At 47.5% G+C, this 22,010-nt stretch overlaps 5 protein-coding genes across 5 annotated transcripts; 1 reads left to right on the forward strand and 4 right to left on the reverse strand.

The window, feature by feature from the left end:
• Positions 1 to 192: 192 nt before the first annotated feature.
• Positions 193 to 11,512, reverse strand: BHQ10_007656 (uncharacterized protein; the record flags this gene model as incomplete). The annotated part of the gene is made up of 11 exons (XM_040880375.1): positions 193 to 3,301; positions 3,351 to 3,460; positions 3,520 to 4,943; positions 5,093 to 5,231; positions 7,778 to 7,835; positions 7,912 to 8,227; positions 8,287 to 9,112; positions 9,165 to 9,873; positions 10,493 to 11,238; positions 11,291 to 11,424; positions 11,482 to 11,512. 11 exons carry the CDS (start codon positions 11,510 to 11,512, stop codon positions 193 to 195), a joined length of 7,602 nt encoding a protein of 2,533 aa, XP_040736159.1.
• Positions 11,513 to 12,100: 588 nt separating this feature from the next.
• BHQ10_007657 (uncharacterized protein) lies at positions 12,101 to 13,270 on the reverse strand (the record flags this gene model as incomplete). Its single annotated transcript, XM_040880376.1, has 1 exon — positions 12,101 to 13,270. The coding sequence occupies one exon, from the start codon at positions 13,268 to 13,270 to the stop codon at positions 12,101 to 12,103; it is 1,170 nt and encodes a 389-aa protein (XP_040736160.1).
• A 1,412-nt stretch (positions 13,271 to 14,682) lies between these two features.
• BHQ10_007658 (uncharacterized protein) lies at positions 14,683 to 15,899 on the reverse strand (the record flags this gene model as incomplete). Its single annotated transcript, XM_040880377.1, has 2 exons — positions 14,683 to 15,773; positions 15,839 to 15,899. The coding sequence occupies 2 exons, from the start codon at positions 15,897 to 15,899 to the stop codon at positions 14,683 to 14,685; spliced, it is 1,152 nt and encodes a 383-aa protein (XP_040736161.1).
• Positions 15,900 to 17,170: 1,271 nt separating this feature from the next.
• On the forward strand, positions 17,171 to 18,595 carry BHQ10_007659 (uncharacterized protein; the record flags this gene model as incomplete). Its single annotated transcript, XM_040880378.1, has 1 exon — positions 17,171 to 18,595. The coding sequence occupies one exon, from the start codon at positions 17,171 to 17,173 to the stop codon at positions 18,593 to 18,595; it is 1,425 nt and encodes a 474-aa protein (XP_040736162.1).
• A 1,316-nt stretch (positions 18,596 to 19,911) lies between these two features.
• On the reverse strand, positions 19,912 to 20,659 carry BHQ10_007660 (uncharacterized protein; the record flags this gene model as incomplete). Its single annotated transcript, XM_040880380.1, has 3 exons — positions 19,912 to 20,079; positions 20,136 to 20,221; positions 20,272 to 20,659. 3 exons carry the CDS (start codon positions 20,657 to 20,659, stop codon positions 19,912 to 19,914), a joined length of 642 nt encoding a protein of 213 aa, XP_040736163.1.
• Positions 20,660 to 22,010: the final 1,351 nt, after the last annotated feature.

Here is a 22,010-nt window from a genome sequence, read left to right on the forward strand (position 1 = left end):
AGGGACTGGCTCGCTTCTCATGCAAAGTCGCACATTAATTGTAAAATTGAAAAGATAATAATTGAAAATGAGAAATAAATGATAGCGTAAATCACAGTAAATAGAAAATGGGTATAGGTGCAGATCAGCAAAACTACATAAACGTCAGGGAAAATAAAAAACGATGGAATAAGCAAATAAAAAGAAATTGCATCAAACAAGAGATTCGAACTCTTCGCGTTCGCGAAGACGATTCCTGGCCAATTCATCTCCGCCGCTGGCTGACAGCTGCATCCAGTGCAGCGCCAGACACATGCTTTGTGGATCGAACTTGGAGTCCCTATCGCGACGATACATCATCTCCGCCTTGAAAGTGTCCCGTGGCAGGGTCAGGGGTAAAGTCACTCGCGGAAGTATCTCGGGATGTGTGAGATACAAAATCGCAAGTTCACGTTGTGCAACGGGATAGCCTTCCTTGGCTGTGATGATCCACATTCTGGCCGCATCCTCAATGGGATCTTGCGCCCGAGAAATGAAGTCAAAGTCCTGCTGCGAGTGACGCCGATTCAGTTCTTGGGATACTATCCTGTCGGCTAGCTCGACCATGCTGGCACAGACATCTTCCTTGAGTGACAAGGCTGCAAGTCCGAATTGTAAGAACGCTGTTCCGCTATCTGTCTTGTTTAATGTCTCACTTGGGACAAATGCCGAAACAAATTGAAGATCACGGAACAAAGTCTTGGGTTGCAGCTCTCGCAAGATATTCTTTATGGCCGTGATTATACGGCTTTCAGATGTGTTCAATAAATCATATGACGGGTGAGAATCAAAGTCAACAGACTCTGGTGCTGGTGAAGTAGGCGTTTGGAAAGAGTCGTCTAGCCGTGAACGCTCTTCAGTAAAGCTATGACGGTTTAGTCTCAATTTCTGTGTAGCTCCCATGCCTTGGGAATTGATAAAATTCTGCGTCGGTGTTGGGGATTCATCCCCATCCCTGTCAAGAGAGGCCACTATCAATGCTCTCAAGTCCCTCAGGGCCCCGAGTTTCACATAAGGGTTGGCATTGCGCGAAAACACATCTAAAAGCTGAGAGAATGCAGATTTGTAACTGAAGGCGGACTCATTCGTTGGTGGTACGCCCAACGCATTGCTAAACGGTCCCTCAGCGGTAGCTTTGTGAGAATCATGCACGCTCATCAAAATTGGATCGGCCGATGAACTTCTCCGATGAGACATATGATATTCACCATGTCTCGATCGTCCGAGGCGTTGGTGTATTGACCTCTCAGACTCGGCCAGGAACTTCTGAATTCGGGCTTGCTTATCCATCTGCCTTTGTACCCGAGTCTGATTGAGAAAGCCAATAAACCATGCGTCCGTCTCGCTTCCGCAGCTCCACACAGGAGATCCCAAATCACTGAGTAAAAGACTGGTCAGCGTTTGTCGAAGATCATCCAAGAAAGCTGTTTTGCCGTGTACAGTCCGCTCCGTGCGACGAGGTGCCGGCGCATCGCTCAACATTGATGGAGGGCGAGACTGGAAGCTGGAAGCGCTAGCTGCAGACTGTGCCTGTGTTTGTGATGGTGACCAAAACGTGGTATAAGATTCAGTTGTGGAGCTGGATGCGGCTCTGCCGCTTGAGCCTCCGGACGACGATAAAGTATCCACTTCAAACTTACGCGTGTACTTCCACTTTTCCGATGATAGACTCTGGTTTATTAATGACGGCTGGTCGGTTGGGCGTAAGGAGTCTGCGCCGCGGAAACTCAAGCTGGAGTAAGGCATGCCAGAAAGTGCTTCCTCACTGCTGATACTGGACGGTCGAGCTCCTGGTGTTAGCGGGATATGTGAGTAGCTTCGATTGCTGGGGCCTTCGAATTTCGCGCGCTCTCTCTGAAATAATTCGCTTGCCCAGAGAACTGGTGTCTCCGCCATTGAGTCACCAACGAGCTTGTTGATACTTGATTTGACTTCATAGCAGAAGCGATGAATTCGCTCTTCGCCGCGGCAGAAATTGTCAATACCATGATGAGAGATCCACTTCCGCGTAAGTTCCACCTGCTCGTCGCTCAGCTTGTTAGGACCACCTTGACTTGTCGATGCTTTCATCACATTCATGACGTGCATTTCTGGTTTTTGCAAGAAGGACCCGCCAAGATACCTGGATCCGTTGCGAGAGCGATACTCATTTGTGTTGTCTCGATGCAGATTTGGGTACACCATCGTCTTCAGCGCAAGAGCCACGTGCTTTGCATCTTCATAGCGCATCGAGTGTTTCACATCGGTCATGTACCACATTTTATTTCTCAGCTGGGTCATACCGGCAATACTGTTCCTGCTAAGGTCCCTTAGTTGGTCGACTAGGGGACTCAAAGTGAAAAGACTCTCCTCGCATTCATGGATTATTGCGTTGCATTTAGTAAAAGAGTCGTGTGATGACTGAAGCATAGGACCCAAAATCCAAGAGTCGTTGCGCGGCGACTTGGCCGATTTGGAGAGCTTTTGCAACAGCTGATTTGACGCAGCCCACCAGTAGTGAGCGCCCAGAAAATCTGAGCGACTTTCACATACTGATCGCACGGCATCAAATCTTTCTTTCAATGACGAGGATCGACTTTGACGGAGGAGGGAAGTTCGTGAGCTCTTAGATCGGCTAAGAGTCTCCGATTCGTTCACTAATCTCTGAATAGCAGTGTGGAGTGCTTCGTGGTCTTCCTCAAGCTGTACCGTTCCAGATCGTTCCCCACTATCAGAAAGCCCTTCAAAGATTCCATCAGAGTAGTTTCCAGTAGGGGTATTCCAAGATAGGGACTTCCGGTCTGCAGAAACTGCCAATAAAGTCCAGTCTTCAGAGGATGGATGGTCCAAAACTGGATGAGCTTCTGATTCGCCAAGATCAGATAATTCGAAGCGGATGACATCTGCGCACTGATGGTAACGAGACTTTCGTGTGTGTTCCTGTTTAATAGATTCCAGTGGGCTTGGCCGTTCAAGGACTGTCTCAATCCTACCAGACCAGTGAGCGGGAAGAGCTGCCCGTCGCGGAGTACTATTTTGTGTATAACTTAGACCTGGATGGGTGGAGTTGGACGACAGAGAGTTGGAGGGACTGCTGGCGGTTCTGGGAAACAGGACATTCAACAGAGTAACGACATCTGCGGCACACAGCATTAGGAAGCTGGAAGAATTGTCGAGCCCATCAGCTTGCTCATTTGGATTATTGGGCCCAACGACCGGCGCTGGGTTGGACGAGTACAGACATCTCTTGATCATGCTGTCGATATGCCGTCTCACCTGTGTATTAACGGTGGAAAACTCTGGTCTGCAAGATGATTAGTCGCTTTCGTGACATTGAAGCGTAATACACGTACATTGAATGTAGGACGCGATAGAACTGGGACTGGGCGCGCAAAGCTATTTGACTCAAAAGCTTCTCTCGAGCTTCTTTGCTAATGTGAAAGTCGAGCAGTAAACCCTGGCCCTGTGGAAATGTCAGCGAGACCCATATCTTTCGAGAGCGTAAATCTTTTTGAAAGTTACCTCTGGAAAAGTCAAAGCGTAGTAAAGATATCTAGAAAAAAACCACTGAACGAAAATGAATTCCAAAAAGCGATCCCGGGTCTCGGCATCGGCCAGTTTATTCAAAACAGCATTGCAAAATTCTAGGGCGGCAGATGGAAGACCAGCATCCACATCATCAAGAACCTCAAACAAGGTTTGGACGGCGGATTCAAAGAACTCCTCAGCAGCATCTGTCCTCAATGGATCCGGGGGCTCAACTCCGAGGGAATGGGCAACCGGGCTTTCAATATTCTCCAGGAGGAATGCACCTTTCTGCAAAACGTCCATGAGGTAAAGTTCAATCTTTTGGCGGGCTCGCCAATCGCTGGCTGTTGACCAGTAGGATAGCACCTGACCAACGAAATTCAAGTATTTGTTATCTCCGGACGATAGCAGCTTCGCGCAAGTGGAAGACCAAACATCCAGGCGTAATTCTGATTCCTCGGGCTGCCAGTCCAGGGGAATAGCAAACACATTGAAAAGAAGCGCGGAAAGTGGATCGGATCGCTCAAGAGCCCAGGCATGTTCTTTGAAGGGTATAGAGTTGGGAGTAGCGCGTTTCGCAAACGTGGCGGAATTGCGAGACCGAGCTGTGGAATGGGACGAAAGGGTATCTCCATAGGCAGAAAAACCCACCGGGGTAGTGAGTGAAGTAAGCTGCGAAGGAAGCAAGCCAGAAATACAGTCAACCAGAAACTGAGAGTTTGTCCGGACTTGGGTTAGAATATCCAGAAGATCCCTCCTACTTTGAGAACTAAGCTGATGCATAAAACTGGCAGTACGGATCCGAGGCGAGTGGAGAGAAATTGAAGGCTCCTCCGAAAACGATTGTTGCCGGTTGACGGAACGATTGGAGCCAAGTTCACAAGCCTCCTGGATATCATGGATGGTGTTGTACATGGAAACAAAACCAGTCTTATCTCCATGTTTGAAAGCATCAACAAGTCCGCGCTGCACAGTCGCTCCAGTTCTCAAAAGCCGGGAAGACAAACATATCGAAATTTTGGTGGAAATCAACCGGTTTTCCAAGACCTGTTTCTCAATCTCCGCTTGCTGGCAGCGTCGGTATTGGGTCGCGAATTGATCGAAAGAGACCGTGCTCTCGGAGGCCACGGACAATGGAATTTGAATTGTCGAGTCCGGCGACGTCGTAGTGGATGGAAGCTCGTCCCTTGGTTCCGGGGTGGTGCATGGTTCCGGGTTCACCACCGGTATCTTGGGGCCAGACTCACTTACATCAACAGCCGTTGGTTCTGGCATTGGCACCGGGAAAGGTTCGCCAGTGAGAGTGGAAACGCGCATGGCAGGCGCAAGTGGTACCTTTGAAGAAGAGCATTCTGCCTCATTTTGTTCAAATGAGGAAGAACATTCTATTGGAGAAGCCACGGGAGACGGAGGTAGAGCTGTAATGATGTTAGTTATGTTCACAAGCGATGTTGCGATATCGCGACGGAATCAGCTTGATGTGATTATTGTAAATCTGTCCCCGACTGCAAATGAATCTTGCAGAGAACAGATTGTGGACGGATTAACAAAAAAGAGAAACACGTACGAATGGTAAACTCCAGACCCGGTGGGGAATAGGCATGTTGGGCATCGATCATCTTGCCATGGGCGACCTCCTGGCGCCGTTCCCGAGACGATACTCGAGGGTGCGCAATGCCCGCGGCGAGCGACAAGCCAATTAGTTGCTAGCGCATAATTCTTATCGCTGATGCGCAATAAATGATTGACTGAAAGTCCTCTTGCGCCTATAATTCCCTTCCTAAATCTTCTGCCTCTCTATCCAGAAAATCACGGATCGGGAGTATATCAAAGAGGGAAGATTTTTCGAACAACTCTCAGGGCGGAACAGTTCAGAATGTGGCGGGGAAGTAGTACGTAGTTTTAGTATGTTGGACTAAGACCAACGTAGAGTCGCAGAAAAGTGGAGTGAGTGGTTGGTGCGAGATCCGCTGGCGGGAGGATGAAAAGGTTCCGTGGTTGCCAAAAGCTTATTGACAAAGCGAGTAAACAATCAATATATAGAAGAAGAATCGAAAGATGGCTTCGTATGAAACAGCAATTATTCGGAAGTTGATGCGAAAGACACGACGCCGCGCAAGCTTATGGTGAGAGAAAAGTCGGTAACAATAATCCGACCAGACCAGCTAGTACCGTCCAGTGTCAGGAGGGGATACGAAACTCGAAAAATGATTCGCATAGACGGTTCGGCAGTAAGGGATATTGGCGAATGTACAACCAAACAATTTCGGTCTCGACGAGTATAGTGTGTCTGTGTCAGCCGTTTCGATGAGTCCGACACCTCGAACAATGGCCGCGCAGGAAAACCAAGTCTGAGCTGTAAGTGAGATGTATGTAGCCTCTAAGCATGTAGCATACGAAGTAAATGCAAGCGCGGTGTCTGGGCAAAGCGACTGGCTGGCTAACTCTGTATCTGCACGAGTCCTTGAATTCGGTCTGCTGCAGATTCAAGATGGGTGGGTTTGTTTGCTGGACGAATCAGATAATCGCGTCGCGCAAGGGAAGTTTAGTGACTTTAGTTTGTGGTGGGTGTTGTCCTGTCCACCATCAAGGCTAAACTCAGCTAGGTCTGGAGGGAGGTCTGGACGTCGACGATAATATATAGATTGGATTTGTTTCGAGAATTGTTTCAAGGTTTGTCCTTTTTTTTCTCCGAGCGACTTGACTGGAGCAGATGTTGAGGGATAAAATAGCGATACTATGGCGATCTGCTGTCAGAGAGATGGAAGGTGGTGGTGGTGTACCGGTCTGGATGGATGCTTGGGGGATCACGGGAAGCAGTCCCGCGAGAGGTCACAGGGTCAGTTTTTGCCTTGCCTCTGCTGGTCTCTTTCTACATCTACATACTATGTACGTACAGGATAATACTTATAATCCACTACATCCCTACAACAGTCAACACTATTCTCTACGTGTCTCGCCACGTTTTTAACCACAGCTTGGAGGCAATACCCTCAGCTGGACATGTGCATATAGTCAACATCACGACAATCGCTGTCCTCGGTGAAACCGTCAAGGCAAAGTACGTACAAGCTGAATAGAGACACGGGCTGGACTATACATAGTATATGAACAGAAGCTTTCTCGACAACTATGTACGTACTGTGTACAGTGACTCACGATAATCTGCCGTTCAAGCCTCGTCGATCGAATTCTGAGGGTTTCACGGGTGCCACGTCGTTGGCCATAGACAACCAATCAGAAACAAAACTAACGGATTTCATACAGTTTACTAACGATATACGTAGTATGCAGTTGTCCTATTAGAGTATTTACTAAATTTCTAGGCTTGAGGGCCGGATGTGTTGGCACTGCAGAATGCGCTGGCGTATCTAAACCGCTACGAGTTAAGCGCGCAATCGGCTGTTTTCTTGCATATCATTCGTCCGTGCGTTGAACGACTATCTGCATGCTCTTGCTATAGAATTCTACATTTGAAAAGAAATAGACAGAGCTTATATTCTCTATGTCTTGATTTTGACCAACTCAAAGCTTTTCGCCTTTATTTCATCGTAACCATCAATACTTCGATCGCCACTGCCACTCCTCGGTGGATAGAGACAGCGAATCCATATTTCTGAGTAGCCATTCATGAACACGTATAGATACGTAGCACAGCCAGCTGAAACGTGGAGACCGCGGTTCACAGCGGGTTTGATGAATCACGAAGTGGATCCATAACAGATTGCTCATTATGTATGTAGCTCAAACATGATAGTCTCGTTGTCCTTGATGCGTATCGCTATAGGTCATAAATATGTCTTGTATCTCATACAGATTCAGTAGAATACCTCGATGATAGGCTTTGAAGGATCTCTGTCCTACGTTGCATTTATATTCCTTCATACATAATGACAATTGAAGCTCGTTGCATCGATCCTTGCCATACGTAGCAGTCGTATTTTCAATCAAACGGGCAACTCGTATGACAATAGCGTGGCCGGATTGGCGGGCTTGCCACGTTGTCTCCAGGAACCAGCCACAACCCCGGAACAAGGAACTATAATGATGAATAACCCTGTTGGTGATCTCGGTTACCACCAATCGGACTTCATCATCGATAACCATTAGTCCGTATCACTAGTCTTCCTGATTGGGCCAAGGAGGGACTGCGTGGCTGAACTGTTGCAGGACAGAAAGTAAAAGATAGGCTCGTTTCAAGGATGCGAGATCATTTGCACGTCCATTTCTTGTCTGCTTCTTTTTGACCAACGCGAACGGCTACCGCATTGACGGTATCTTTGAGGGTATCCTTGGAGACCTTGGGAAAGCTAACCGACGACTAATGATTAGCACACATACACACAGACACATAGGCACCCCAAGGGAAAGTATCAACAAACTTACCGCTTCTTGAGCACCTCGATCAAACCAGCCTTGCTCAGGTCACAGCCCTCAACTGTCTGTTTGAATTCGTCCATATGTTCGGGCGGGAAAGGCTTCTTCGCTTTTGACGTGGTTTTGTTGTCTGTAGTGACAGGACGGGGAGGCGGTGCAAGAGGGGATGGCGTATGCGTCGATGTTGACGGAGTAACACCAAAGGCGTGAAGCGTAGCTCGGACTGGAGGTAGTGATGAAGACGCTTTGGGTGCGGCTTGTTCCACTGCCTTTGGCTTTGGCCAGTAAGCCGTAGAAAAGGGATCTACAGGAAATTGTACTGTATCTGTGTGGTTGGTGTTAGCAGTGTTGTCATCAGAATTTGGGAATCGAACGAGTATATACCTGAGAGAACCTCCATCCGATAGACCTCCATGTCTGGGTCAAGATCTTTACCATCTTCCCATCTGATTCCTGTGCAAATAGGTTCCTGGTCGCCGACGATGAGACGTCTTCTGCTGTCCATCTGTTCATCTTCGTCGTCAAGAAATTCATCCATATCATCATCGCCGTCCTCGCTCGCATCGTCTTCGCCTTCCGAATCTAGGTCTTCGCCCTCCTCCGGCTCCTCCCACTCAGCTTCGGAATCATAGTCATAGTTGATTTCTGGTAGGACACGAGCATATGGAGCACGGCAGACCTTGTGAGCTTGGGTCTTCGATAGTTCTTTAGTGAATGTACCGTAATACGGTGGTCGTACGTCTTCTCCGAATCGCAGACTTTTCATTGTCACTTTCTTCAACTCATCTCTCAATGCCGTACTCGAGGTGGAGACTTCCGCATTTTGAGCCCTGGCTAAAGTTGTCTTCACTGGGACGACTTTCAGACCACTCCGGCGTCGAAATGAGATCATATTGAATAATTCCGAACCACGATAGGCTGGAAGCGCAACTGGTTTCGCTAAGTAACCATCTAGCTTCTTCTGGATATGGTTCAAAGCCTCATCATCGCGCTGGAACTGATGGGGCGGAGATAGATGTGTATGGCTCTGGAGGTAGAAGACGGGAAACTCTTTTCGGTAGTCGGACTGCGTGTTCTGTGGTTTTGACGGTGATTCTAGCTTCGCTATTTCTCGAACAGCCTCCTTCAGAGGAGACAAGGGCACTGGACTGGATGCTTTTGTAACGGTGGTAGCTGGCTTTGCAAAAAAAGCATTGAGTCTCATTTGTGACTGTACATTGTTAGATGAAATGTCATCGGCTTATGGGAGATGAATAACTCACTCGTTCCTTCTTCTCTTTTTCCTCCTCTTTTTTCCGCTTCTCCTCTTCCTTCGCATGCTTTTCTTCTTCTTTCTGCTTTTTCTTTTCCTCGCGCTCCGCCTCTCGTTTCTTCCTCTCCTCTTCTTTCTCTACTTCCTTTTTCTTCTTTTCTTCGTCCCTTGCTTTCTTTTCAGCGTCCTTTTTAGCCTTCTCCTCGAGTCTTAGACGATCTTTCTCTTCTTTCTCTTTCCGTCTAGCTTCTTTGGTAGCTGGTGACAATTTCACCTTCTTATTTAGAAGGTTCGCGTCGGCGCCAAGAGCAGTAGATGGTTGTGGTTGCGGGCGGGGAGGAGTTGATGGGACAAAAGGAACAGTCGTAGCAGAAGGGGTGTTCGTAGAAGGAGTAGACGTAGTCGTGGCTGATTGGGCAGGTTGTTTTCCAGACACAGGTATGTCTGTCGTATTATTTATGGCCATGTTCGGAATCGATGGTGTAGGCTTGTCTATGTCCATATTGTGATCATGGAGTAAGGGATCTTGGTTCTCTTGCTCCCCATTCCCAATCCGTTGCAGTTTGTGTGTTTCAGGCTTTGGTATGTTGTTGTCTTCAACCTCGCTGAATGCCCGTTTTCGGGCTTGTGCGTTTGTGGGCGATGACATTGGGCGTGGCAGGTGACCGATACTAGAGGGCTGAAAATCCATCGATATTTCCATCATCAGTTGAGCCGCTCTGGAATGTGAGGTTTAAGTAACGGCGTGTGGTGAGCTATGAGAGAGCGTTCTCTCTGGCTTCGTTCGAGGTGAGTATCATGAGTCGTAAGGAAGGTCGTTGGAAAGAGCGTTGAAGCAGTTCAAGATGCCGAAAAGTGGTGTTTAATTGAGATGAGAAAGTATCTTGTAATCAAATATATTGTCAAAGAGCAACAGAGAAGTGAGGTCAAAAATGAAGCGAATATGTGGTCCGAGTTGTTGTGCTTAACGCCTCCTGCTTGCTCCTTCCTTTGTTAATGTGGTGGATTAATTAATGAGACGCGGTCTCGCGACGGGCACGCGTCACAGTTAATTGAATCACGTGTCTATACTTGTTCTCGGCGTTCGGGTCCCAGATTATCCGAGATATCAACTAGCCGAATGAAGTAAGAAATTTAAATCGATTCCTAACCCTATCTGCTCAAAATCAGAGACACCTTCATTATTGACTTCTGTGTATTTAATCATGAACAGAAGACGGAATATTGGAATCAGCAATATCCACATAGATCTCATCTAATCTTGACTTTCGGCAATAACACAACAGGGTAGCGGTCTCAGACCAGCCCTGATTATTCCCTACCTCGTCACATCCATACCCAGCTTGAAAAACTTCTGGCAATGTCGCAGGCGTGACTATTTCATCATGGATTTTGAAGAAACATCCATCTTTCTCAGGTCGTACATATGCATAATATACGCCGCCTTTGTAATTGCCTTCATGGACGACGACGCTCACTAGACAGTATATCCATGACTCTGATTTAGAAGCAGGGTCGGTGGATTCCACAAAGGGACCCAAATCAATCTCTTCGGGATATTCAAAAAAGTCATTGACTTTCTTGAAGCTGTTCAGAGCAGGATCATACGCAAACCGTTTCAAGTGCAGGTTCAGGACTGGCGGGAACTTGTCAAACATCACCACAGTATTGATCGATGCATTTTCGGACTCGGGGTACCAAGGCTGAATGTAGTCCTGCAGGCTCTCCTCTAGCGAGCGAAAACCACGAACATTCAACTGCAATTCCCAAAAGTTTTCCCACCTCCAGGAATTTTTCTCTTGAGGGGAGAATGATACGCATGACATTGTCTGGCCGACTAGCACATGTTCCAAGATGTGTCTGATGGGTAGCATCTCCATTCGCGTCGCAAGCTCTTGGTGGAAGGTTGATTGCCATCTCTGAACATCTTGAGGCGCGAGATCTGCCGGTCCCCAGTTCAATGAGTCTGTAAGCTCCTTAGTCGATACGGCTTCCGTAGACGTTTGCATGGAGTAGAGGAGGCGCTGAAGGGCCCATATAAAACTCGCGTTGTGTTGTATTCCGGTTGGGACTTCATATATGGTCTACATTGCGTTAGTTCTTAGGTCCAAACAAGTGATATATCATCTAGCCTACCCTTCTCAAGAATTTTATGTGGTAAAACACCTGCAAGATGACGTTGAGCCATCCAGTTGTGCCCTGGTTTTTGAGGCCAATAGGTTTTCTCGATCCTACCACGGCAGAGCTGACTTCCGCTACCGCCGGGGTGGCTGAAATTGAGTCAGATATAGGTCTTTGAACCTAGGAGATTCCAAGGATTCACTCACTCTGATCGACCGTTCCAGCATTAGAAGGCATGATCGAGTACTATAGTAGGAGGTATTGGGGAAGCTAAGGCTTGCAGCTGTAGTAGCAACAATCTGGGTAACCAGTGTACATACATGGATGCTTTAAAGCTTATTGTTGGAGGCTCAGCTGCGGGGTACTTGATTTAAACGTGCTCAAAAGTTCGTCATCATCTTCAAAAGATGAAGAGTAAATGCTGAGATGCAGGCAGAGAGCGCCAATGCGTAGGGTTGCGTCCTTCATATGCCTGGCCCATCAAGGTGGTCGTCTGCTACTTAATTAGTGTGGTATCAGATGCCATGACATTTTTCAAATAGGAGAGCGAATTATTATTAAGTATAGAGCCTGTCAAAGTTGCCTAGAGAACATGAATACATAGAAGTAAAAGATCACCAACAACCACTAAACACCGATAATATATCAAACAGTCATCGCCAAACCGGCCATGCAGATCTGCCCATTGCGAAGCAGACCAGAAGAACACAAATTCAAAAAATTTTGTAGCCAGTACAATGTTGAAATTGAAATATTTCAAAAGGGTATCCGATTGAACTTTTTCGGAAGCGAAAAGTAATAAGAGACGGGAAAAGTGCAAAGATACTAGTCGTCTGCATCAGGGTTGGCGACGAACAGTCTTACGCCTGTCAAGCTTGTAGTGCGGTCGTCGACACTGCCACGGCGTCGGAGATCGTCGGCCTTCTTGACCTTGTTCATGGTGATATTAGCGGCAGCTGGAGCGTTCATTTCACCCAGGTTTCCGAAATCGTGTTCGCCATGCGTGTCATATTCCTCGACCGGCACTTCGATTTGGGATGATGACGATGACGTGGTATTGATACTGTCCTGAGGGATGTGGTCAAGATGAGCCGCCGTTGCATGGTGTTCAGCAACTTCGGGGATGTCGGCCTGTTCGTTGGGAGGTGTCTTGCCCTGCGGACGCTGATAACCACTTGGATAACGTTGCATGCTCCCCAGAGAACTCCTAGCACTTCCTGTGCGACGATGATATGGAGCCCCCTCGCTGGAATGATCATCTCCATCATCGTCGCCAATCTCATTCGCACTAAGCCGTGGAGGAACGATAGCACCAACCAGCGTCGATGGCGAATACGTAGGCGCCGTTTTGCCGCTATGACGAATCTTCCCACTGGCAAAAGTGCTGGAGCGGCCTGAATGACCGTGCAATTCCATGTAAGCTCGTTGCTTCGCCGCTCGCTTTTGGGCTTGTAGACGCGGATCTTCGGGTTGTGCGCGGTCGCACCATACGGTACCCTTTTGCCGCCTCATGAGAGCGACATAACTCAGCGGGACGGTGGTTGAGCGCGAAGAGCCGCTGCGATGGATATCGGCGGAGGATACAGTAGACATTGTTTGGGTTAGTCGTTGATTGCCGCCAGTTGATGAGGTTGAAGTTGTAGCATTCGAGGAACTGCGTGTGGGGACGGGCCCCGCGGAAGAGGCAGGTTGTTGCGCGTGCTGCTGATGCGATTGACGGTGGAAAATATGCTGATGATGTTGATGCTTAGGATGCTGAGAATTTCCGACGTACGGCAACACAGTCGACGAGGTTGTGCGAGTTCGTGTGTGGGATTGGAGGTGGTCGAAGTTCGGGGCAAGTCGCCGTGAAGGAGAGGAAGTCTCGGACGACGGCTGCTGAAACTGCAGTCCGGCGTGGTGAGGGTTACTCCCAACGGGTCTGCGCGACGGGGCCTGGTACATGCGATAGTCCGTCGGGTTATTACTCTGCTGCATCTGCACTCTGGTCGCCATTTTTTTTTCTGTTTCTGTATAATGTTTTTTTCTTTCTTTCACTGTCAGACTATGAGTGAGGAGAATTAAAAATCGGGCAAAACGTGGGATTTGTGGTCGATTAAGTTCTGCGGGTCAACCCAGTGGTTCACGCTTGGAAATCCTGAAAGGCTGAGGGCGAGTCAGTCGCTTTCAAGGCACACTGGTGGTTCCGCTCGACGTAGTGGAGCCTGCGTAGTCTGAGGGTCTGGAAAAGTTGTTGCAATGGATAGGGATTTCAGAATACTCTGTATTCAGAAGAAGTAAATCAAAAATGTAGGAGAGAACAATTCAAGAAACAGGAACTCTCAGCCTGAGCTAGGTAATGATATACTATGTAACGTTATTCTTTCAGCACAAACACACGAGATGACGAATTAGTCAGGGGCAGCTGACTGATGCACCCCAAAACAGAAACCTGCGAGTCCTCTGGTCCCAAAGAGGAATGAGAGATGGAGAACAATGCGGTGCTATGCAGGTAAGAGATGCTTGTCATTGACAACAAAGGCAGTCTAGTCTGTCTGATCTGTTGAAGCTGAATTGCTGCCCAGTTTCTGTCCGATAAGCAGTAATACCAAGTCTTAGTATGTGGTAATACTTGGTACTTACAACTTGCAAATTCAACTAGGGTATTACCAGCCCGTGATACGTCCAGCAGAGCACGTGCAACCCCATAGCAGGCTTAGCAGCGGCTATGAGAGGCTGATCACATCTACATGCACTCCATTAGCTGCATACGCTCGTAGGGTTGGAGGAAGTTCATGTTACATGCTCGTGCCTGAGCATCGTAACGTCTGATCGAGACAGAGCCAATCACAGAACAATACACGGACATCAGACGAGTCGACCAATTAGCAGTGCAAGACAACCGCTGTCCATGACAGGGTAAGACATATAGAAATCAAAACAGATCCATAATAGAGAATAGAGCAGTGCACTGCACTGCAAACATCCTCACAATGATTTATTTAAGTGTTTCTCAATAGATCGGAGTCAACCGTGGAAAATCTGAACGGGATTCGTGTTCTGTACCGCGCCACGTATGTATCAATACGTCTGGTATTTAGTACGTACAGAGCAATGTAATAAATTACTAATGAGACGCTGTGACGTCGACATGACTCCACACTGCCTCATCTATGAATCATTATTTTGTGTGATAAGTCATCGACCATAATATCAACTATGTAATAGACCTGGTAATACATATCCATGTTTGAGAGCACCTGCGCCACAGTACCGTTACAGTCGATCGTCTGGAGTTTGAAACATCCTGATGCTACCAAACCACTGATTTGTGGCGGCCAAATATACGCGTCCTTTCATTGGCCAAGCCTTGTATAGATTCCTTTAGATATGAAACCACGTCTGATATATGACATATATGAGGTAGATCACAGCTTGGACACGCCCTTGGCTGAAACCAGTATCCCATTGTTCTCCTGGTACTCCTTCCCCTTGGTCCAACCAAACCATTCCTTCAACCGTGTCTCACCGCCATCACCAGCAAGCAGTCCACCGCCCTCCCAGCCTGCTTCGTCTGCCTTGAAAGACTTGCCGGGTGTGCTCACCAATGTAACAGGAAGCCTCTGATCAAAGCCCTTCGCTTCCAATTCATCCTGCTCCAATACAGGAGTCGCACAGGCGTCGGTGCCATCAAAGATTTCTTCCCATTCTGCGCGGGTCTTTTCCCTGAATCTCTTTGTGAATATCTCTCTAAGGGCTGGCCAATTGTCCCGGTCTTCTCTTGCAGGAACATCCTTTCTACTAAAACCCAATCCTTTCAAAAGCGCTGCATAGAATTGTGGCTCCAGTGCTCCAACAGCAAAGTATTTTCCTTTGTCCTTCGTTTCGTATGTGTCGTAATACGGACAGCCACCATCCAACAAATTCGTGCCCCTAGGTTCACTCCATACGGGGGTCTTTCTTGCTAATCTGGGCATGGTCGCCAAATATGCCGCTCCATCTACCATGTTCGCCTCAACCACCTGCCCTTTGCCCGTAGCTGATCGGGATATGAGTGCCAATAAAATACCAACAAAACACATGGCGCCACCACCAGCGAAATCTCCTAATATGTTTCCAGGCGCAAATGGAGTCTCGCCAGTACGTCCCAGCATGGAAAGTACGCCAGATACGGCGATGTAGTTGATATCATGTCCGGCCATATCCTTGTACTTTCCATCGCGTCGAAAACCAGTCATGCGAGCAACGATGAGGCGTGGATTGTGCTTGAGGAGAACATCAGTAGGTGACAGACCGAGTCGTTCGAGCACACCTGGCCGGAAAGGGTCGATCAAGACATCGGCTTGCAGTAGTATGGAGAGTAGCAGTTCCCGAGACCGTGCGTCCTTTAGATCCATGCATATCGAAGATTTGTGGCGTGTAAGGGAGTCGCCAGTAGGAGGAAGTGTCTTGTTGGCTGCGCGGTCAATTCGAAGCACGGAAGCACCGTAGTCGGCAAGGAGGAGGCCGGCAAAGGGGCCTATGTAGATAGTAAGCTTTTTGTCTCAATAGTTTCATCGAAGTTGGCAGAGCAGGAAGATGTACCAGGTGCGAGTCCAGCTAGCTCAACGACTTTGACGCCGTGCAATGGATGAGATGACCACATATTCAAGTCGTACACTTCCAAGGGTAAGAAATTTGGAGGTGGTGATGAAGATACACAATCTTCCTGAGTCCAGATATCAACTCATGACTGACGATATACATAGTAGAGTGCAGTTGAGCTTCGGGTTGAAGCTGGGGAGGTAGGCCGCGGTAACTCGGCAAGAGCAGCCGATGCGGGGGGACAACTGTATCTCCGAGCTTCTTCCCCAAATCACTACCATTCGTCACGGACCGGAGTTCCGTGATATTGAACTGGCTCTGTCAATTCCGGTCGATGTACAAGACAGCGCATCGAGGTGTTCTTGATGCTCATCAGGCTTGCTCTTCACTTTCGAATTCGAGTTTTTGTTTGCATTTGGCTCATGTCTCAGTAAAAACCAAAGACAGGGTTGTTCGTCATACACTTTTGGTATAGAACCGTGTCGGATTTGGAGAAGATTGATCTTGTTATTGTTATCGAAAAATCCACGCTCCTCGAGTTTTTTTGGAGGATCAAGACGATGTTTGTATGGCCCATGGTAGTTTCGGAAGAAGCTGAGTTTGCGGAAGTCCTCCGCTTGCGTTCCCCCCCAATCCTCGTCAAGCCGGCATACAAACAGCAATCAGACAAATCCCTGCCGAATTGGATGGTTAAGGAATATTTGAGTCAGGTACCTCCATGTTAAAGGTTATAATTTGTGTCATAATTGACTCAAAAAATCATAAACCTAATGATTAATGATTTGAATATGACTGCTCAATAGGTATATAAGCTATTAAAACCCTCTATCTAGACTATATATCTTGCTTTCTTTCTTAGTCTATATTCAACTAAGCTATCTTTACTATCCCGTATAATCTCTATTTAGAGATTAATAAGTACTAGTTTGTTCAACATGACTGATCAGGGGAAAGTCGTTATAGGTGGCGTGTCTGAAAAGCATGCATATTTTAGGGTTTGCGGCTAAGCTTCTATGTGGAGCGACGAGTAACACGTGGGTGATTAGAAGCATTCTGTAACTTCTTATATATTTTAAGTAGATTCTAATACGAAGCTAATGACGTAAATATTAAGGTCTAGTGCACAATTTAAATTTTCCACATGGTACCAAGAACATGAGAAATCCTTGCCAAACCACTGGACATTCGGGGAGAACGCCGCCTACACGTGGGCGTTAGGGCTGAGGAAGGGCAATTACATATACCCAACGTGTATCTCAGCATGTTGAACTTGAAATCCTTTCATATATCTCTAGCCTTGCCACCTAGTTGAACCTTGGCGAATAAAAAAGAATGAAAGTATCCATCTTATCATTGTCTGCCACGGCAACCCTCGCCCTTGCAGTCAGTGCTTGCACTGGCCATTGCGAAGGCTCGGGGCCTATCCCAACGTATGATAGCTTCCCCACGGCATGCAACTCCGCAGCACAAGTCACCATTACCTATTCACCTCCCGAAGGCTACACATTTGGTGGTAGTCCTACAGCAAAGAGCACCAAAACTCAAACATTTGCTGCGTCCGAGTGCATCGTGACGCCGCTTGGGTGGGATAAAGATGACTCCGGACAAATAATGGCCGCAGTCGAAAAGTGCGGGACAGACGGTACTATCACATTGCCGGCGCCATACGTTTACACTATCAGTCAAAGGCTCTATATGAAGCTAGTTCGGGCTCGATTGAATGTCTTCGGAACTCTGTCCTTCACTCCTGACCTTGGGTACTGGATTGACAATTCTCATCGTATCGAGTTTCAGAACCAAAGCACCGCTTGGATTGTCGAGGGCGAAGACTACGTCATCTCTGGTGGTGGTTGGGAGAGAGGAGGCATCAATGGAAATGGACAGGCTTGGTATGGCAGAGCAGCTGGGCATAGCAACCAGTTCGGAAGACCAATTCCTCTTACTATCTGGAACAGTCAGAATGCAACGGTCAAGGACTTCTCTATCCGCCAGCCACAGTTCTGGTCTTTCTATATCCAGGACTCGTACGACGTAAAGCTCACTGGCATCTACATCAATGGCACCAATACCGATCCGGCCGGTAATTCCTCCAACTACGAAACCAACGTCGACGGCTTCGACTCGATCCGTGTTGACGGCTTGGAAGTCGCAGATTGGGTCTTCCATGGTGGCGATGATTGCTCCGCACCTAAGGGTAATTCTACCAATATGGTGTTCCGCAACATGACCTGCATAGGTGGTGGTATCGCGTTTGGAAGTGTTGGTCAGTACCCCGATATGCCTGACTACATCACCAACGTGACCGCCTCCAATATTACCGTCAAGCAGCTCATCTCACCTAAATATGGAGGAGCAACTGTCAGCGGCGCTGCATACTTCAAATCTTGGGTTGGCGTTTCCGAGGGCCAGCCTCCTCAGGGGGGAGGTGGCGGTACCGGGCGAGTGTGGAACGTGACTTTCTCCGATATAAAGGTCGAGAATATCACTCAGGGGATCTACGTCAACAAATGTTACTATAAAGTAGCGGACCAGGCTAACTACTGTGATACTTCTACCTTTGAGTTTCAGGACTTATCCTTTTCGAACTTTACTGGCACTGTTCGATCTGCTTATGGTGTCTCTCTGAACTGCTCTGCTGCTGCTCCTTGTCAAGACATCCAGTTTAGTACTGTGGACTTTACAGCTGCAAATGGCAGTGCAGCCGGAGTATACTGCGACAACGCCGAAGGGATCTCGGGAGTTCAGTGTTCGAACTAAGACATAAAGAGACCAGATATTATCTGATAGGGCATGTATCATTATGACCTGATGGATTGATGTAATAGAACAGAGGGGGAAATAGGTATTATCAAATAACAACATCTGTAGAAGTTTATTTAGGTTCGAAGGCCTTACAACTACGCAAAAGCATATCTCTAACTATTATTTTGCTTTTGTGCAAAATACAGGAGGCGTTGACAATGTACTCACGAGAGAGAGTTGCTTTATAGGCGTCGACAATCATAACTTAATCGATACTGTCTAAAATTCAGGAAAGGAGCGACCAAAGCTTGAAAGACGTCCTGCCGCAGACCACCATGAAGATAAGGAAAATATACTCTAGCAGTTCCAGACCCATTTCAATCTCATCAATCAAAGCCTCAAACCCTCTGCTATTTCTTTATAAAACAAATTGACCATGAAGCACCTCCACTCCTATCTCTCGTTCCGGATTGTACTCCACTCTGTCGCCATTGCGCCTTAACCGTCGTCTTCGAGACCAAATAATCAGAATAGCGATGACGGCGAAACCTGCAATCGCACATGCGACAGATATGACGGCCACATTCTTGGAGTTACGTATGGGATCTGCCGTAAGTAATTGATGTGATTCTCCGACTTGTTTGTGGTCGTGCAGTAGACCAGGAGAGGTTTGGTTTTTGAGAATCATGACGTTTGGTTCCGGAGCGGTGGATTTACTACTGATTAGACGTTGGTAAGGATTATCTGAAATTGGCGGAATGTACTAACCCATCAGTGAAACCAGGTCATTCGCAAATGATCTCAGGGTGGCCTTGGCTTGGTTTATCGTTGGATAACAACCACATCGAATGACGCTGTAATCCGCGATATCTTCGATTCATGAAGAGAGTGTCGATTGACCTGAAAACTTAATTAAAGAGACACCAGACACTGAGATATTATGCTTCACGTTTTGCGGAATCGGTTTCGACTCAATCCAAGACGATGGGACAGTGTAACCGTGAGGTGATACATTTTTTTAGAACAACCTGCGATCTTGCACCATGACACGTGTCTGAGCAGTACTCTTTTGTGAAGTGATGATCGGTTTGGGATATTACTGGCTTTCGACTGCGGAGTGAGGCTGAAAACGAGATTTATCGTTGCACGGGATATAAAGCCTGTATAAAGATCTAGGCAGTGTACAACCGATATGAAATTGAGCTCATACGGCCCAATTTTACAGTCTTTGCCTGGAAGAGATGCCGAAGTAGGAGGTGTTGTAGGATTGCTATTATCATGCACGGATAATTATGGTCAAGGTAAAGTACATGAACAGCTTAGATTTCTCTTTACCATCCATCCCTGCCCTCGGCTCTACCTTCATCGTAGGCATAATCAACCTCATCACCGAATCGCTCAACACTTCCGACTTTATCTCCGACCCATCCAGCGGCGTTTTCGGGGAAATTTTCGATACCGTTTTCGACTCTGTCGACTTCATATTCGGCTTCTCCGACCTGTGACGGAAGGTTTATTAGCATTCGTAACTGTATGGAGGCTAGTATTGACTGACCTTGTTGCCCGCCCAGTTGGCGGCGTTCTCGGGAAAGTCCTCCACACGTTCCTCGATACGATTCTCCTCGCCTTTCCATTCATCGTCTACCAGAGTCAGTATGCATTTGCCTTGAGGTTTGGGTTAGTCTACTTACGAATCTCCTCTCCCTCATGCATCAAAAGTGCGCCTCCTACAAGGCCAGCAGCAACACCCGCAGCACCATAAGCAAAATTGTGATTGCTACGAGGCTGTTCTTGCTGTACATAAGAGGTTTGCTCATATCCGCGCTGCTCCTCGTAATATCCTCCACCGGGAGCACCACCACCGCCATAAGGCAATTCCCAGCTTCGTTGGCCGGTTTCTTGATTGATGTAAAAATAACGACGTTCTCGCTCATCCCATTCAGCGATCCAGGGTCGAGGGACGGAAGGGGGAGGACCACCGGGGCCGCTGGAATAGTATTCTCGTCGCTCTTCGACGACTTCTTCCCGGCGGCCACCGCCGGAGGTGAAGCTTTCGACAACGTTTTCAACGAACTCCATTTTGATGTATGATGTAGGCTAGAAAAGAGAAAATTGAAATGTAAATGCGGCACAAACACGCTGTAGAAAAAACAAGATGTCAACACGGGGAAAAGGTCGAAATATAAATAAAATCTATTCAAACGGATTTAATAGCTCACAATAATCCGAGCATGACAGCTAAGCCCCTCTCACCCCGCCAACCGACAGACAACATGGATACGAAACACGCCGCAAAGTGGACACCGGTGATTAAAAGTCGCAATTAAGTGGGCTGGCGAGTGCCGCCGTGGCCGTAATTAAGCCAAAAATAGGCATGGATTGGATGCCAGTGACTCTATCTGCTAGCCCCTTTATCCCTGAATGTTTCGGCATTAGCCTCAGCGGGAGCTTGGAGCGCTAACAAAAAAATGGTATATTCTTACAAAATGTCTGGAGAGTATTTACCGTGGGAATTTTTCAAAATGACAGAATCTACTACATTTACTGTATTAAAAGCTAGTGGTCTCCTTACTAATGGCACAAGAACTCCTTCAAGATGCACGCGGCCAACCCCGCCTCTCAACTACTTCAGATCCAGATGCTGTTCTGAATACAGAAGTCGACGATGGCATCTGATGCAGGGAAATTGGTTCCTGCGAGGTCTCAGCTCTCCTTGTAAACGCCTTCAGCCAAGGCAGGAGATTAAATACACCACCACAGGCAAAGACTCCCAACCAAAGTGCCAACTCGGTTCCATATATGACCATACCAAGTATATCAATAGTCGGTCCAAACACTTAATCATGTGTTAGCCAACTAGTCTCTCACTGAAAGACGTCTCATTCAACTCACATATAGATACTAGGGAAAATAAGTCTCCAGCGGCGTCGATCCCGACAAAGAAGAAACTAATACCCCTCACAGTGCGATGGATATAAATGTCCCAGTAATGCCTGAGAACCCCTGCAGCAAGCAGGCATGCGCTCAGAATAGCCATCAAAATCAGAGGCCATTTCAATCCATGAGATTTAGCTTCTTTTAATGCAAATACCAACCCGACCTCGATACCGCCGAGGCAAAGAAGAAGAGGAGCAACCATACTAATACATTTTGTAACGGGGTATCGCTATTTGGGGCATGGAGACCATTAACATGTCGAGAATGTGAAGCGCTCAAAGACGATTGGACCATACCTTTCCATAGTAAAGGCACTGAGCCCACGTAATAAGGCTCAGGGTTATAAGTATCTGAGGCTGGATTTTTAGTGCCACGTTGAAGTCTTCTACAATGTTGTACACTCCGAGAGGAACACCGGCTGTTGCCCAAAGTAGCATCATCGATCCTTGCAGACCCTCGGTATTGTGTCTCCTGTAGTTGATGATGATTTGTG

Source organism: Talaromyces amestolkiae (genome assembly GCF_001896365.1).
Source record: "Talaromyces amestolkiae strain CIB chromosome Unknown scaffold16.1, whole genome shotgun sequence".
NCBI lineage: Eukaryota > Fungi > Ascomycota > Eurotiomycetes > Eurotiales > Trichocomaceae > Talaromyces > Talaromyces amestolkiae.